Raw genomic sequence first — 18,303 nt, forward strand, 5'->3', positions numbered from 1 at the left:
TTCAAACAGACATTAGTATTCGTATACACAGGCCTATTTCAACAATGACAAGGCTTCATCTTAATGGAATAAAATGATCTATGGGACATTTCTACACTCATGACATTTGGAATTCTTCATTTAATAATGTGAATATAGTTTTAAAAATACATACGGTATTAGCCTACACAGGTTTCACTTAGCTTGCTGTTGTTGACACTACAGTCAGAGGCTCCATGTGTAGAAGTGGGAGATCTCAAAGCAATGAAAGAAAAGTTGAATTAAAATGACAGAATTAAGTCAATTAAATGAGGAGTAGCCTACAATGAGCAACCTTCAGTATAGGCTGTTTAATCTGAACAGGGTTGTTGTAGATCAGGACAGTAAAGACATGCACTGCCATATTGGATGATAGATAACCTATGGCATTTACAAGTGTCTAACTAGCGCGAGTCAGGGGCTACTTTTTCTCTCCCTCCTTTGTCGCACACCCCTGGTCCCTGTCCACACAGTATCTCCCGAGTCCTGCAGGCTGCACAGCAAACAAGTGTCCATGATTAAAACTATCTGGATATCCGATAAAATGTCATGATATTATTTCTAATGCCTATCCCTACTTTAGAACACATTTTAGAGTTTAGAATGTATTTCTGTGACTTTGTGACTTTAGAACACATTCGAGTTTAGAATGTATTCATGTGACTTTAGAACACATTCTAGAGTTTAGAATGTATTTATGTGACTTTAGAACACATTCTAGAGTTTAGAATGTATTTCTGTGACTTTAGAACACATTCTAGAGTTTAGAATGTATTTCTGTGACTTTAGAACACATTCTAGAGTTTAGAATGTATTTCTGTGACTTTAGAACACATTCTAGAGTTTAGAATGTATTTCTGTGGATGCGGTCCTGTTCCATCTGAGACTTGGCCTTCTTCTTGAGCAGCAGGATGTGTTCAGAAAACTCCCTCACAGCCCCCAGGCCTGCAGCACTGTGGCAGGAGTATTTAGCAGCGTTGATCGCCACCACTGGGGCGTCCCGGGGTACTGCACTCAGCCCAGCCAGGTTCAGACAGTCAACATCTGGTGCATCATTACCTGTAGGAGGGAGAGATGGAGGGATGAAATGTTTCTATTAAAGTGTCCATAAGGTGGTTCTTGAAGTATTCTTAGGATGATTAATTAGTATGTTGCAAAAACATAACACAAACATGCAAAAATATGACATGATTTAAGATAATCATATTTATTTTGATATAGTTTCTGATTTTGGGCTTAGGGATATCATAGAATTTGAATTACAGAAATCAACTAAATTTGATTCAATTAAAATTGAATCCCAAATTCTCCAGGATTTGACTGCTGGCACCTCCCTTCTCACCTTGGCTGTAAATATTCAGTGACTGGCAGTGGCATGCAAATGAAGTGTTCTGCAGTGGTAGTCTAGCATATGTAACAGTATAACTTTAGACCGTCCCCTCGCCCATACCCGGGTTGTAGCCTAGCATACACGCAGAGGGGAAATACAAATGATCACTTAACCAAAACTGGACTCTGAATAAAATATACAACACAGTTTCTCCCTGTCTCTCCTTACTAATAGATACTCTATTTAATCAGACCGTTTCTCCCTGTCTCTCCTTACTAATAGAGGAGCTATTTAATCAGACAGTTTCTCCCCTTACTAATAGAGGAGCTGTTTAATCAGACAGTTTCTCCTTGTCTCTCCTTACTAATAGAGGAGCTATTTAATCAGACAGCTTCTCCCTGTCTCCCCTTACTAATAGAGGAGCTATTTAATCAGACAGTTTCTCCCCTTACTAATAGAGGAGCTATTTAATCAGCCAGTTTCTCCCTGTCTCTCCTTACTAATAGAGGAGCTATTTAATCAGACAGTTTCTCCCTGTCTCTCCTTACTAATAGAGGAGCTATTTAATCAGACAGTTTCTCCCTGTCTCTCCTTACTAATAGAGGAGCTATTTAATCAGACAGTTTCTCCCTGTCTCTCCTTACTAATAGAGGAGCTATTTAATCAGACAAGTTATTTATGAGTGAAGAACTTACAATCAGTTCCTGGCAAGAGAGAACAGAGGGATGAGAGGAGAGAGATGAAGGGTTGAGAAGATAGCGAGAGAGATAAGGAGGAGTGAAACACGGAATGAGCAGATACTGTTCCATAACAGAGTGTAGTGTGGTCACCATGACAATCACAATCAGGTTCAACTGGTTCAAACTTTACTGTTGACATTTACTGTCTGATAGTTTCATTGATACGTGGTTATCAAACACCGCTGCTACGGTCACATTCCTGAGAGATATCTAACCTGTTCTACCTTTCCATCTCAGAAGGGCTCCAAATAAAGATCTTCATGTTTGATTGACATGAACACACAAGTATTACTCAAAATAGAAGGTTAAGAACCTTGAGATTCCACTATATTTCAAACTGTGCTATATAACTAACTATTATTAGTAGTTGTAGTAGCAGTAGTAGCAGTAGTAGTAGTAGTAGCAGTAGTAGCAGTAGTAGTAGCAGTAGTAGTAGCAGTAGTAGTAGTAGTAGTAGCAGTAAATTGTTAATTGATAATAACAGTGAGTTTACCCATATAGGCGACCTCCTTCCAGTCCAGATCCTTGTCATCCATCATGGCTTTGACCTCACCCTGGATGTCTTTGCCCAGCTGCCTGACCTCGCAGCCTGTCCTCTGGGATAGATTGTCAGCCAGGGCCTTGGTCACAGGGTCCTCACCGGACGAGATCAAGATCACCTGGAAGAAAGACAATAATAGTAGAAAACATGGTTGGGCCAATAATAATAATAATAATAATAATAATAAAACACGGTTGGGCCAATAATGTGTAGAAGGATGTCATTTGAGAAGTGTTCTCTTAGAGGGTATGATGAAACTCAAACTAATAAAGTCACATGACGGAGTCAATAGTATCCTGTGTGTGTGTTTAATGGGCGGAGGTTTCAGTGATAAACTGTGGTCTAAATCTAGGAGCAGGAGCAGCCGGTGTGAAACATCCTGTTCTGGTAAGAGCTTAGCAAAGCAAACCCAACTGGTTCTACCTAACTTCCTGTATCTTTAATACTGCCACAAAGCCAAACAAGGGACACTGGGTAGCCGAGCGGGTTACAGCGTTGGGCCAGTAACCGAACCCGAGATTACTAGGGGAAAAATCTGTCAATGTGCCCTTGACCAAGGCACTTAACCCTACTTGCTCATGTAAGTCGCTCTGGTTGATTGTCAGCTAAATGACTAAAATGTAAAATGATAGGATTGTTTTTTGTTTATTTTATTGTAGCTTAATGCTGCTTCAAGTTGAACATGTTAAGAGAGGTTAACTGTCACTGCCCAGAAAGAATGGTGTCAGCTACGACAAGACACCTTGAGTTAGATTGTTTTCTAATGGTTATTAAAACAGCAGTAGGTGGAGTGGATTTACAGGCATTCAGAAAGCATTCATGACTAGGCTGCTCAACCAGACTCATACATGACTAGGCTGCTCAACCAGACTCATACATGACTAGGCTGCTCAACCAGACTCATACATGACTAGGCTGCTCAACCAGACTCATACATGACTAGGCTGCTCAACCAGACTCATACATGACTAGGCTGCTCAACCAGACTCATACATGACTAGGCTGCTCAACCAGACTCATACATGACTAGGCTGCTCAACCAGACTCATACATGACTAGGCTGCTCAACCAGACTCATACATGACTAGGCTGCTCAACCAGACTCATACATGACTAGGCTGCTCAACCAGACTCATACATGACTAGGCTGCTCAACCAGAATCATACATGACTAGGCTGCTCAACCAGACTCATACATGACTAGGCTGCTCAACCAGAATCATACATGACTAGGCTGCTCAACCAGAATCATACATGACTAGGCTGCTCAACCAGACTCATACATGACTAGGCTGCTCAACCAGACTCATACATGACTAGGCTGCTCAACCAGAATCATACATGACTAGGCTGCTCAACCAGACTCATACATGACTAGGCTGCTCAACCAGACTCATACATGACTAGGCTGCTCAACCAGACTCATACATGACTAGGCTGCTCAACCAGACTCATACATGACTAGGCTGCTCAACCAGACTCATTCATGACTAGGCTGCTCAACCAGACTCATACATGACTAGGCTGCTCAACCAGACTCATACATGACTAGGCTGCTCAACCAGACTCATACATGACTAGGCTGCTCAACCAGACTCATACATGACTAGGCTGCTCAACCAGACTCATACATGACTAGGCTGCTCAACCAGAATCATACATGACTAGGCTGCTCAACCAGAATCATACATGACTAGGCTGCTCAACCAGACTCATACATGACTAGGCTGCTCAACCAGACTCATACATGACTAGGCTGCTCAACCAGACTCATACATGACTAGGCTGCTCAACCAGACTCATACATGACTAGGCTGCTCAACCAGACTCATACATGACTAGGCTGCTCAACTAGAATCATACATGACTAGGCTGCTCAACCAGAATCATACATGACTAGGCTGCTCAACCAGAATCATACATGACTAGGCTGCTCAACCAGAATCATACATGACTAGGCTGCTCAACCAGACTCATACATGACTAGGCTGCTCAACCAGACTCATACATGACTAGGCTGCTCAACCAGACTCATACATGACTAGGCTGCTCAACCAGACTCATACATGACTAGGCTGCTCAACCAGACTCATACATGACTAGGCTGCTCAACCAGACTCATACATGACTAGGCTGCTCAACCAGACTCATACATGACTAGGCTGCTCAACTAGAATCATACATGACTAGGCTGCTCAACCAGACTCATACATGACTAGGCTGCTCAACCAGACTCATACATGACTAGGCTGCTCAACCAGACTCATACATGACTAGGCTGCTCAACCAGACTCATACATGACTAGGCTGCTCAACCAGACTCATACATGACTAGGCTGCTCAACCAGAATCATACATGACTAGGCTGCTCAACCAGACTCATACATGACTAGGCTGCTCAACCAGACTCATACATGACTAGGCTGCTCAACCAGACTCATACATGACTAGGCTGCTCAACCAGAATCATACATGACTAGGCTGCTCAACCAGACTCATACATGACTAGGCTGCTCAACCAGACTCATACATGACTAGGCTGCTCAACCAGACTCATACATGACTAGGCTGCTCAACCAGACTCATACATGACTAGGCTGCTCAACCAGACTCATACATGACTAGGCTGCTCAACCAGACTCATACATGACTAGGCTGCTCAACCAGACTCATACATGACTAGGCTGCTCAACCAGAATCATACATGACTAGGCTGCTCAACCAGACTCATACATGACTAGGCTGCTCAACCAGACTCATACATGACTAGGCTGCTCAACCAGACTCATACATGACTAGGCTGCTCAACCAGACTCATACATGACTAGGCTGCTCAACCAGACTCATACATGACTAGGCTGCTCAACCAGACTCATACATGACTAGGCTGCTCAACCAGAATCATACATGACTAGGCTGCTCAACCAGACTCATACATGACTAGGCTGCTCAACCAGAATCATACATGACTAGGCTGCTCAACCAGACTCATACATGACTAGGCTGCTCAACCAGACTCATACATGACTAGGCTGCTCAACCAGACTCATACATGACTAGGCTGCTCAACCAGACTCATACATGACTAGGCTGCTCAACCAGACTCATACATGACTAGGCTGCTCAACCAGACTCATACATGACTAGGCTGCTCAACCAGACTCATACATGACTAGGCTGCTCAACCAGACTCATACATGACTAGGCTGCTCAACCAGACTCATACATGACTAGGCTGCTCAACCAGACTCATACATGACTAGGCTGCTCAACTAGAATCATACATGACTAGGCTGCTCAACTAGAATCATACATGACTAGGCTGCTCAACCAGACTCATACATGACTAGGCTGCTCAACCAGACTCATACATGACTAGGCTGCTCAACCAGACTCATACATGACTAGGCTGCTCAACCATTTTAAAGTTGTTGTTGTTGTTCTTTCATTGTGCATAGTGTATTTATGTTAAATGTGTCAAACAATTCAGCATCGGTTGCCATTGATACTTTGCAATGTCAAATTTATGAAATAAACCATTCAAATGTTGTGTGATCATATGTGATCTTTTAAAACAATGAATGAATCACCCGTATTCATCGCATTATCTTTGTACCTCCACTCCCTTTCTCTGCAGTGTGTGTGTTCTATATGTACAGTATCTGTACCTCCACCCCCTCTCTCTGCAGTGTGTGTGTTCTATATGTACAGTATCTGTATCTCCACTCCCTCTCTCTGCAGTGTGTGTGTTCTATATGTACAGTATCTGTACCTCCACTCCCTCTCTCTGCAGTGTGTGTGTTCTATATGTACAGTATCTGTACCTCCACTCCCTCTCTCTGCAGTGTGTGTGTTCTATATGTACAGTATCTGTACCTCCACTCCCTTTCTCTGCAGTGTGTGTGTTCTATATGTACAGTATCTGTACCTCCACCCCCTCTCTCTGCAGTGTGTGTTCTATATGTTCTATATCTGTACAGTATCTGTACCTCCACTCCCTCTCTCTGCAGTGTGTGTGTTCTATATGTACAGTATCTGTACCTCCACCCCCTCTCTCTGCAGTGTGTGTGTTCTATTTGTACAGTATCTGTCCCTCCACCCCCTCTCTCTGCAGTGTGTGTGTTCTATATGTTCTATATGTACAGTATCTGTACCTCCACCCCCTCTCTCTGCAGTGTGTGTGTTCTATATGTACAGTATCTGTACCTCCACCCCCTCTCTCTGCAGTGTGTGTGTTCTATATGTACAGTATCTGTACCTCCACTCCCTCTCTCTGCAGTGTGTGTTCTATATGTACAGTATCTGTACCTCCACCCCCTCTCTCTGCAGTGTGTGTGTTCTATATGTACAGTATCTGTACCTCCACTCCCTCTCTCTGCAGTGTGTGTGTTCTATATGTACAGTATCTGTACCTCTACCCCCTCTCTCTGCAGTGTGTGTGTTTGTTCTACATGTTCTGTATCTGTACCTCCACCCCCTCTCTCTGCAGTGTGTGTTCTATATGTACAGTATCTGTACAGTATCTGTACCTCCACTCCCTCTCTCTGCAGTGTGTGTGTTCTATATGTACAGTATCTGTACCTCCACCCCCTCTCTCTGCAGTGTGTGTGTTCTATTTGTACAGTATCTGTCCCTCCACCCCCTCTCTCTGCAGTGTGTGTGTTCTATATGTTCTATATGTACAGTATCTGTACCTCCACTCCCTCTCTCTGCAGTGTGTGTGTTCTATATGTACAGTATCTGTACCTCCACTCCCTCTCTCTGCAGTGTGTGTGTTCTATATGTACAGTATCTGTACCTCCACTCCCTCTCTCTGCAGTGTGTGTGTTCTATATGTTCTATATGTACAGTATCTGTACCTCCACTCCCTCTCTCTGCAGTGTGTGTGTTCTATATGTACAGTATCTGTACCTCCACCCCCTCTCTCTGCAGTGTGTGTGTTCTATTTGTACAGTATCTGTCCCTCCACCCCCTCTCTCTGCAGTGTGTGTGTTCTATATGTACAGTATCTGTACCTCCACTCCCTCTCTCTGCAGTGTGTGTGTTCTATATGTACAGTATCTGTACCTCCACTCCCTCTCTCTGCAGTGTGTGTGTTCTATATGTACAGTATCTGTACCTCCACTCCCTCTCTCTGCAGTGTGTGTTCTATATGTACAGTATCTGTACCTCCACCCCCTCTCTCTGCAGTGTGTGTGTTCTATATGTACAGTATCTGTACCTCCACTCCCTCTCTCTGCAGTGTGTGTGTTCTATATGTACAGTATCTGTACCTCCACCCCCTCTCTCTGCAGTGTGTGTGTTTGTTCTACATGTTCTGTATCTGTACCTCCACTCCCTCTCTCTGCAGTGTGTGTGTTCTATATGTTCTGTATCTGTACCTCCACCCCCTCTCTCTGCAGTGTGTGTGTTTGTTCTACATGTTCTGTATCTGTACCTCCACCCCCTCTCTCTGCAGCATGCGGATACCCATAGTATCTCTGGTGTTGACTGAGACCATCTCCTCTCCAGAGACAGAGATGAGGACGCGGCCGTCAGTCAGACAGCCGGAGACGTTACACAGCAGCAGACGCACCACCTCAGGCTTGTCCAGGCCAAAGTAACCAAACCTGGACAGGAACAACACACACAGGGACAACATTTGGACAACCACTCCTCTGTGTTACAGCATTATTCATTGTGTTGCTTTACCACAAAATCAAATTATATTTAAAGTGCATTCAAATAAACACTTTCAGAGAGAGAGAGACAGAGACAGACAGAGAGACAGAGACAGAGATAGAGACAGACAGAGAGACAGACAGAGAGACAGAGACAGACAGAGAGAGAGGTGGTTCGGAGTGAATGACTTCAACAGAGAGTGAACTTGAAATTCTAGGTCAGTGATTTCAGACTACCTCAGTACTCTCTGTTCTGCCACGGGCCAGTCGATATCCACATCAATATCCACACTGTACTCTGGCAGCATCTCATAGTAAGCCCACTTCCCCCCCTGAGAAAGACAACAACACAAAGGGTATTCTATTAGCATTCAAAACACCAGTTGACAATAGAATATCTAGTAGTATCACAGACCAGTCCATCTCTCAGTGTGTATGTTGTTTCTAGTCAGGCTGAATGAATAAATACGTTATTGATCCCAGGAAGGAAATATGCTTTGTCAGCAGCAGCAGCAGAGATAAACATCTGGGTCTGTATCTAGGATCAGGTCCTCCCTGTCCACATCATCTTAGTCATTGTGGCTGTGTTAGAAGTGGATATTTGTTAATATCATAGCCACTACTGCATACAGAGTGTTATTGTTGGGGAATGTTACTAATAACTAATGAAGAGGAATTTCTCTTACACACACACACACACACGGATTAAGGTTGGATGGACTAGACACACACACACACACACTACAGGCTCTCCTATGCTGAACATGCAAAAATGAATTGAGTAACTATTGACTGTGACCTATGACCAACTAATAACCAGGCTGATGAGGCCTTAAGAACCGATCCTTGTTTAAACTTTAAAAACAGCAGAATAGTGAAAACTCTTAGTGGCCAAAGCAACATGTATGTCGAGACAGAAGAGCTGGCTGGCTGGACTGGCCAGACTGCAATATAAACCTGACGACCAATTACTCAAATGTAATTTGCTTACAGAGAATGTATCCCTTCACATATACTTCCAGAGCCTACAGACTGGTGTTGAAGATCACGTAGAACACTCGTTCCTCATCAAGCAGCTGAACACTAGTTTGGGTCTTATTCGACAAACCCCATGGTTTACCCTGCCTCTTACCAGACCACTGTTTCTAGAATACCTTTTCTAGATATGATTCATCTTCTCCTGTATGTACAAACGTCACTTATATTTTACATTCAGCCTACCCACAGTGTATATTAACCAATCAAGTAGCAGTCTTGTGTGACAATTAAAGGAGGAACTCTCCTGTGGTCCTCGGCAGCTCAGTTGGTAGAGCATGGTGCTTGTAACGACAGGGTAGTGGGTTCCACCCATACTTATGTCTGCAAGCATGACTACGTTGCTGTGGATAAAATGGCATATCTGCTAAATGGCATAAGTTATTATATTAAATCAACAGGTTTATAATTCTCTCATTATCATCCCTGTGTGTATTGTCCTGCGTGCATCAGGGTATTAAAGAAGTTGAAGTTCAGATGGTCTCCTCACTATTCTTTCAATCGAAAAGGGAAAACTGATCCTAGACCAGCACTCCTTCCTGAGGCGCTTTGTGACTATGGGTCCCTTTAGGGGCCTGGTGAAAGTTACCTGCAAAACACCTTCCTCTATAAGGGCTCTGGTGGAAAAATAGAAAGATCCGTTCTCACACAGCTCTCCATCCCAGTCCTGTCTCCGGGGCCTGTTGGATGGATCCAGGTTGAGAGGCTGGGTGGCTACACTACCTGAACAGGAGAGAGAACGCATCATCATTATGAGTTGATAGGAAATAGTCTGGTTTCTGGTTATAACCTGGTCAGGAGACAAACTCACTTGTTTAATCACACCCCCATCTCTCTATTGTGATACAGTCACGTGGACAGGAAAAACTCCTGACCCTACTTCAAATCAAATTGTATTGGTCACATACACATGGTTAGCAGATGTTAATGGACACATACACATGGTTAGCAGATGTTAATGGACACATACACATGGTTAGCAGATGTTAATGGACACATACACATGGTTAGCAGCTGTTAATGGTCACATACACATGGTTAGCAGATGTTAATGCGAGTGTAGCGAAATGCTTGTGCTTCTAGTTCCGACAGTGCAGTAATATCTAACAAGTAATCTAACAATTCCACAACAACTACCTTATACACACACAACTCTAGAGGGATGGAATTATAAAGTAGCCTAGGGGTGTTTCTCCCCCACAGAGATTAAGCCTAATCCTGGACTACAAATCATTTTCTATGGAGATTCTCCATTGATCTGGCTTTGTAATCCAGCATTAGGGTTCATCTGTATCCAGGAAACCATGCCTAACTGTGAGGTCCTAAACATAACACATGGCTGTCCCGTACCTCCTTTCTTCACCTCCTGACAGACCTGAACATTAAGTTTGTTGGAACCTCTCCAGTTAACTGATAATAAGTGTGAGGTCCTAAACATAACACATGGCTGTCCCGTACCTCCTTTCTTCACCTCCTGACAGACCTGAACATTAAGTTTGTTGGAACCTCTCCAGTTTACTGATAATAAGTGTGAGGTCCTAAACATAACACATGGCTGTCCCGTACCTCCTTTCTTCACCTCCTGCCAGCGGAAGTGGTGTCGTCGGACCACGGAGAAGACGGACGTGAAGCCCTGCTTGGTGATCATCTCCAGGGCCTCCTTCAGGTGGAAGGGGTGCAGGCAGGGAGACGTGGCCTGGATGTGACAGATCACATCCACCTCTGGAGGAGGACAACACACAGCAGACTATGAGATACCAGAAGAATATGAGAAACAGTATGAGATTTGAATAATCTTGTATATGCTGCCACTGTTGTCAATTGAAGCTATGGAGTGGGCCCCACTTTATTGGGATAAACCCAAATGTTGCCTCATAGATCACAATGAATAAGACTACATGGACGGGGGGACCTGATCCTAGATCAGTATTCCTACTCTGAGATGCTTGATACATGCCGTCCCAGAGCCTTAGTCAAGCTAGTGGCTAAACAAGTTCTGCATATATTACATTAACAGCTGACATCTATAACAAAGTGCTGCCAAACAGTCATTACAAAGATAGTTGAAGTGTCACAAAGGGTGTGGTTCTGTCACAATAAAATATAACCAACGTTGACACTGTTGCCACAGAGAATCTTCCTCACGCCTCCCTCCTTGTCTCCTTCTCACAGCACATTGGAGCAGAAGATCTGATCACAAGGAATCAAGGAAATACACTTGACATTCACCCCCTACCTGGGTTTAATCGGGCGAATTCCTGGATGGTGTCAAGAGAGCTGGAGGAGTCTTTGGACACCTCTGGGCTCCTGCGGTGAACCTGAGCTCCCCATGCCGTGGCTACCTTCTCAATGTCATCATGGTCAGTTGATACCCACACACTGGGAGAAAGAACAGAACAAGTTGATTCCTCAGGCTTTGTAACAAGTAGGCTGCATCAGTGCAATCCAGTCTTGTGTGACCAAGCCCAAACCAGGGGGTTCATTCAGAGACAGTACACTAACTGTCAAATAACAATATTATCCATGCACCCAAAACAAGAATGTCAACATGCTTTCTCACATTTAAAAATACTAGTTTAGTATAGAATACTACAGTACTTAAAATAGAATTCTGTAATAAACTGTAGGATATTCCTTGCTCATGTGTAGTACTTAGTAGAGAATGTTGTAGTATACTGTAGAATACTATAGTAAATGCTACAGTAATGTCCCCAAAAACACTACCCTTTTTAACTATAGTAAATCCTACAGTAATTTGCATAAACCCTACCCATTCTCCTCCTCCATAACCCCATTTTTGCCACCCATAAGTGAGAAACCCACATGCCAAGTATAGGACACGTATTGTGTTCCCTACAGTTAGAAAAGAGTAAAGTGCTGACCTATCTGTTCACACCCCAGTCCTATCTACCTACAAGTTATGGAAAATTTGCTCTTTTAGTATGTCTCTAGTAAGGAGAGAAAGCCCCCACTTCTATGTCAAAGATATAAAAACAAAAACACTATAGTAAATACTACAGTCCACAAAACACTACATGATACTATAGTATATACTAGTTATTTTACTACAATATGTTTACTATAGTTAACTGTAAATAATACACTACAGTGAATACTATGGTATTAATATCATAGTAAACTGGCATTTTTTTATGTGGGTTGTAATGTAGCTAGCCTACCAAGCTTCTATCAAAGCAACTCCGTATACAGTAGTTAGATTGAAAGACATTTGACTATTAGATTGAACTGAATTACCTGTCAAACTGTTTGGAGTCCACTGCAGCTCTCAGAACCCATCCGATGAGTGGGACACCGGCTAGCATTTTGATATTCTTCAGGGGGATCCCCTTACTGCCTCCCCTCGCCAGGATCAGGGCTGCGATGTGTCTCTTCTCACCGCTGTCTTTAATAACCTTTGCTTTTCTGTCTCTCACATCTTCGATGCCTGATCGCGTTCGTTTTCTAGCAGCAGCCATTGTAAATGGTCACTCAGTAGCCCAGTGGGAGGTTAAGAAGACGTGGCGGTATCACTGTAACTTAACTAGCTAGCTAACTAACCAGTAACGTTAGCGGTAGCTATGTCTAGCAGTCGGCTGATGAATCTAGCTAGCTACTTATTGTGTTCTAGCTCACTGTAGCTAGCTAGGTATTTAGGTTACAATATATACTACTGACTACACTGTCAGTAGTGTACACTGAAGGACGGCCTATTAATCCTACAAATATTACATTTATAAACAGAACAAGTGGCGTATTATGATATTTCATTGTGGCTACGAAATCAGAAAGAACGTCACCATAGAATTGTACCGTAATGATTGAGGTCAATGCGTTAAAAACTATGATGGCGATCAATATTATCGACACGAGGATACCTAAGGTGCAAAATGGTAGAAGCATGTCCAATGTCTATTTTCTCAATCACAGAACTCCAGGTTTCAATATTGCATAAAATAATGTAAATGTGCTCATCATAGACAACAATTCAATTGCGCTAGCCAACCAAACAGCAGTACTTACGGTAAAGTATTTACTACTTCTAGCTGGAACGACTCTGTGCAGTGCGCGTGTGTAATAACTAAATTCCCCCTTGCACTCCGAAATAAAAAAAAATATATATATTTTTTTTTAGAAACGTTGGCAACGTTGTACTATTTTACTGATTGTTGTTTTGGAAACATAAAAATGTATGGCGATAAGATGATACATACGTCTGATACCGGGAGCTCGGAGTCATGCATCGAAATCGTTAAGCAGTGTGCCGATATTGTATCGCTTTATCGGAAACACGTTATCAATGACCTCCAAAGATGTGTTTTGTCGAATAACCACCGTCGAAACGTTGGTAATTAAATGTTTGCATCTGAGCTCCTGGAGTGTGCGGCTCTCTTTTATTTTCAAGTTTGTCGAATAACCGTCTGGTATTCGTTTCGGTAGAATAGGAAAAGGCTTATTTTGACCAGCAGGTGCCACTAGTGTACACTATTTTGATCAAAGCCTCGTGTAATTAACCTATTTTTCGACACAATTGTATGGAAATGCTCAATGCTTCAGGAAGCTTCGTTTCCCCAACACTAGCTTCATCGATTAGTAAATGTGCAGAATTTCGGCAAAAATAATTATACATCCATTGCAGGGCACTGGGCTTCCTCGCATCACCATATTTGGTAGTGAGTGGAAACGCCAAACGGATGCTTCACATTTAAATGTTATACATCCGGTGAAATATCTGGTTCACTATTCTACAGTGTTTTAATCTACCACTGTAGAATACATTCAAAAAACTTTAAAGTACTACTTAAGTAGTTTTTGGGGGTCTGTACTTTACTATTTATATTTTTGGCTACTTTTACTTTACTACATTCCATAAGAAAATATTGTGCTTTTTACTCCATACATATATATTCCTTAACACCCAAAAGTACTCGTTACATTTTGAACGCTTAGCAGGACAGGAAAATTGTCAAATTCACGTGCTTATTAAAGAGAACATCCCTATTGCCTCTGATCTGGCGGACTCCCTAAACACACATGCTTCATTTGTAAAATATGCCTGAGCGTTGGGAATGTGCACCTGGCTTTCCGTAAATACAAAAAATCGCGCTATCTGGTTTGCATAATATAAGTAATTTGAAATGATTTGTAGTTGTACTTTTGATACTTAAGTATATTTTAGAAAATTACATGTATTTAAAAAAAAAAAAAAACTTTTACTCAAGCAGTATTTTAGTGGGTGACTTTCACTTTACTTGAGTCATTTTCGATTGGGGTACTTTTATTTTTCCTGCTCTCACTCAGTAGTAGCAACATAAAACCAACTACCGGTAAACAGCGGGGGGAAAACAGACAATACCAGTTTGAACTAGTTCCAAAATCGGAGGCAGAGTTCGCTAATGGACAAACTGTCTACAAACTCGCACTCCCACTAGATACAAATCACTCTGATGTATGTAGCATAACTGGGACGCTAGACCCACACGCTGCATGTAATTAAAACGTTCAATTCGTATTTTCGTGGAAGTGCAGAGATAACACAAATCTCATATTGCAAATACACACTTATTAATATATCTGCAAATAACGGCACATTCAATAAAATCCAGACAAAGATTACCACTACTGCGAGATATCTCCAAACTTCTTTACTTTCAACAAGAATATCAGTCTCCTTAGAGACCGTCAAAAATTGCCAATGCCGACTATATTTCAAGTCGTCACGGCGGGGTATTGGGTAAAGTTTTCAACTAGCAATAATCGCGCCTCGGATAGACCTCATAGGCTACGATACTGCCACTGCGCAAAGCTGATTCAAATCTTGAAAAAGGCAAGGTAGCCACCACAGAAGATACAATTCACGGAAACGGTTCATAATAACGTCGCGGTACAGTGTGGTGCTAATTTGTGTGCAATAGTCATATATTATGATTGAAATGTGTTCAAAACGTTTCGATAACCCGAGGTGTGCATAGTTTGTATTTTAAAAATAATAATGTAGCAACACCACACCGCAATGCATGATGGGATGTGAAACATACCATTCTCATGGGTTCGTGCTTTTCAGATCCTTAGGACGTCCCTGCCCCATTGAAGTTGAAATTTAAACGGGTAAAGGGTTAGACGTTTAAGGTAGGGACGTCCCAAGGATTGTGGATAGAACTGACCAATTGTTGTTAAATATAGGATTGCACTGATCTGATCTGCAGGAAGTATCCCGTCCGGACGGATCCTAACCAGATGTGAAAATGTTTTGAACAGTCGTATATGTACGATGGCAAAATCAGATATCAGTACGATGACAACAGTACGATGGCAATATTCCAACTTTTGAATATTTGCAGTCAGAGATTGGTGCTTTTATTCCATAGGAATATTTTACATTTCTACACAGCCATACTACACATACCAATACCTGGACCGGGGAGCTGTATGGACCAGGGAGATGTTTCACTTTGCACTACCAGATGGAGGCATTTGCCTTGAATGTTCATTAGGCATTAGGCCCACTGTAGTAAAATCTGCCAGTTCAACGGTCCATCCATGTCTGATGTCGGGAGATGACGTGGTACCCGGCCACTAAAGGCAACAGTGAGCACTGTTACCTTCACGTAGGTTTTGGTTTTGCTAGGGCAATGTGGACGGGGATGGCAGATGGGCTTTAAGCATCATTCTCTGATTCCAAAGATCCAAAGGTTGCAAATTGTTTTTGATATTTTTGTTTTAAGCCTATTCCAAACCGTAACCATTCAGAGTTCATGTCTAAGCTTAACCTTAAACACTTTGAAATGTGACGTTTGGAACAACTTAGAAATGTGACGTTGCAGAAACATGGACGTCTAATTCTGACAGTGAGACTGTGAGCTGTTTGAGATAAATAACTAGTCTAATACAGTTGGCATTCGGTGGTAAAAGACACAAGGACGCTGTTGTATATGAAGATAATTCATTAAGAACCATGTAAAGTGTAGTACTAAGAGCTACCAAGGGTTTTCTATGCCTATTATTTTGTTGAGATAACTTGGGAATCGTCTTCAGGGTCCCATCTTTACTAGTTAGCTAGCTAGGCTAACTTAAACCTCAAATTGGCAAACAAACCTAGCTAGCTAGCTATTTAGCAGCATAGGTAAGAAAACATGTTAGTTAATCAGGATAAATGCATTAAAGCTGCAATATGTAACTTTTGGGTGACCCAACCAAATTCACATAGAAATGTGAGTTATAGATACATCATTGAAAGCAAGTCTAAGAAGCGGTAGATCTGTTCTATGTGCACTATTTCTATGCTACCCATACCTACATTTCATTTGGTGTCTTTCACTTTGTTTTGTACAACAGCTTCAAACAGCTGAAAATACAATATTTAGGGTTGTGGAAAATATATTTCACAGCGGTTTAGATGGTAAAATGATTTTCTACACTAAACTTGCTTGTTTTGTCACATAAACTGAAATTATATACTGAACTATACTGAACAAAAATATGAATGCAACATGTAAAGTGTTGGCCCCATGTTTCATGTGCTGAAATAAAGGATCCAATACATTTTCCATACGCACAAAAAGGATATTTCTCAAAAATGTTGTGCACAAATTTGTTTACATCCCTGTTAGTGAGCAGTTCTCCTTTGCCAAGATCATCCACCTGCCCGTTGTTGCATATCAACACGCTGATGAAGCAGCGTGATCTTTACACAGACCTACCTTGTGCCGGTGGCAATAAAAGGCCACTCTATAATGAGCAGTATTATCACACAACACAAGCATGCAATTAAATTGGCATGCCTACTGCAGAAATGTCCACCAGATCTGTTGCCAGAGAATTTCATGTAATTTCTCTACCATAAGCCGCCTCCAATGTCATTTTAGAGAATTTGGCAGTACATCCAACCGACCTCACAAACCCAGACTAGGGCTGGGCGATATGGCCAAAATCTCATATCCCAATATAGGTCATTTCATATCCAGATAATGATACATGTCCCTATATAGCACATTTTCTGAAAATTCAATGAATAAATAGTTTATATAAAATGACCACGTGAAGACCTATTTCTTATTACATTTTAAATTATACTCAACAAATAAAATGTACTTACTCATATTTGATCATTTCTCCTTTTATTTAGAACCTTTGTGCAAATGTTCAATTAAGCATGTAACAAAATATAAAATATGAATGGATAAAATCTTAAAAGGTAAATAGAAAACACTTCAACTGTAGTTGCAAATAGGGCTGGGCGATATGACGATATATATTGTGTGACGATAGAAAATGTCTATCGTTTCATAATATGCTCTGTTTATTTCGATGTGTCGCAAATCACACTCCTTACGCCAATATTTTGTCAATTGGACAACACTTTGCAAAATTTGCTACACAAACATGGAGTGAACGTGGCCCAGAGCACGGAGACACGGAGCTCGTACCTAAAAGAGGGGCTACTTCTGTCAGATGGACGTGGTTTGGGTATGACAAGTCTGACACGGACCAGAAAACCGTCCTCTACAAGACGTGTCGCAGGTCAGAGTTCTGACAACAGGCTCAAACACCACTAACCTCTCTTACCACCTACGCAAGAATCATGTGAAACAGTACGGAGAGAGTCTACGGATGAGACCCCAAAAAGTACAGTCTAGTGCTCAAAACAAACCCCTGACTCAGACATGGCAAGAGGCTTTTGCCCGCGGCACAGCATATGGCAAAAAATCACGAAGATGGAAGGAGATAACAGCTGCCGTTACAACTTACATCTGCAAAGACATGGCCCCAATTTACACGGTCGAGAAACTGCATTTTATTGATGGTAATTTAAATGCCCAGAGATACCGTGATGACATCCTGAGGCCGCCATCCGCCGCCATCACCATTCATCCTCTGCAATAATGCACGGCCCCATGTCGCAAGGATCTGTACACAATTCCTGGAAGCTGAAAATGTCCCAGTTCTTCCATGGCCTGCATACTCACCAGACATGCCACACAT

The 18,303-nt window shown here is 42.1% G+C and overlaps 1 protein-coding gene and 1 non-coding gene across 5 annotated transcripts; both read right to left on the bottom strand.

Annotated features, from left to right (window-relative positions):
- Positions 1-676: 676 nt before the first annotated feature.
- On the bottom strand, positions 677-13,868 carry LOC110490643 (N-acylneuraminate cytidylyltransferase-like). 4 transcript variants are annotated; one of them, XM_036945193.1, is made up of 10 exons: positions 13,536-13,868; positions 12,580-12,786; positions 11,561-11,703; positions 10,891-11,046; positions 9,914-10,047; positions 8,527-8,621; positions 8,067-8,238; positions 2,582-2,747; positions 874-1,077; positions 677-833 (listed from the first exon to the last, which is right to left on the bottom strand). In XM_036945193.1, exons 1-10 carry the CDS (start codon positions 13,559-13,561, stop codon positions 823-825), a joined length of 1,314 nt encoding a protein of 437 aa, XP_036801088.1. In that variant the 5' UTR covers positions 13,562-13,868; the 3' UTR covers positions 677-822. The 4 variants fall into 4 exon arrangements, with proteins under 4 accessions (XP_036801088.1, XP_036801087.1, XP_036801086.1 ...); XM_036945192.1 differs by having other exon boundaries at positions 677-829; positions 870-1,077; XM_036945191.1 differs by having other exon boundaries at positions 677-1,077; positions 13,536-13,863.
- A 1,120-nt stretch (positions 13,869-14,988) lies between these two features.
- On the bottom strand, positions 14,989-15,129 carry LOC118938960. The gene has a single exon (XR_005036354.1). It is a non-coding gene; the product is annotated as a U4 spliceosomal RNA (small nuclear RNA).
- Positions 15,130-18,303: the final 3,174 nt, after the last annotated feature.

The sequence above is a fragment of the Oncorhynchus mykiss genome, chromosome 15 (assembly GCF_013265735.2).
Source record: "Oncorhynchus mykiss isolate Arlee chromosome 15, USDA_OmykA_1.1, whole genome shotgun sequence".
NCBI classification, from domain to species: domain Eukaryota; kingdom Metazoa; phylum Chordata; class Actinopteri; order Salmoniformes; family Salmonidae; genus Oncorhynchus; species Oncorhynchus mykiss.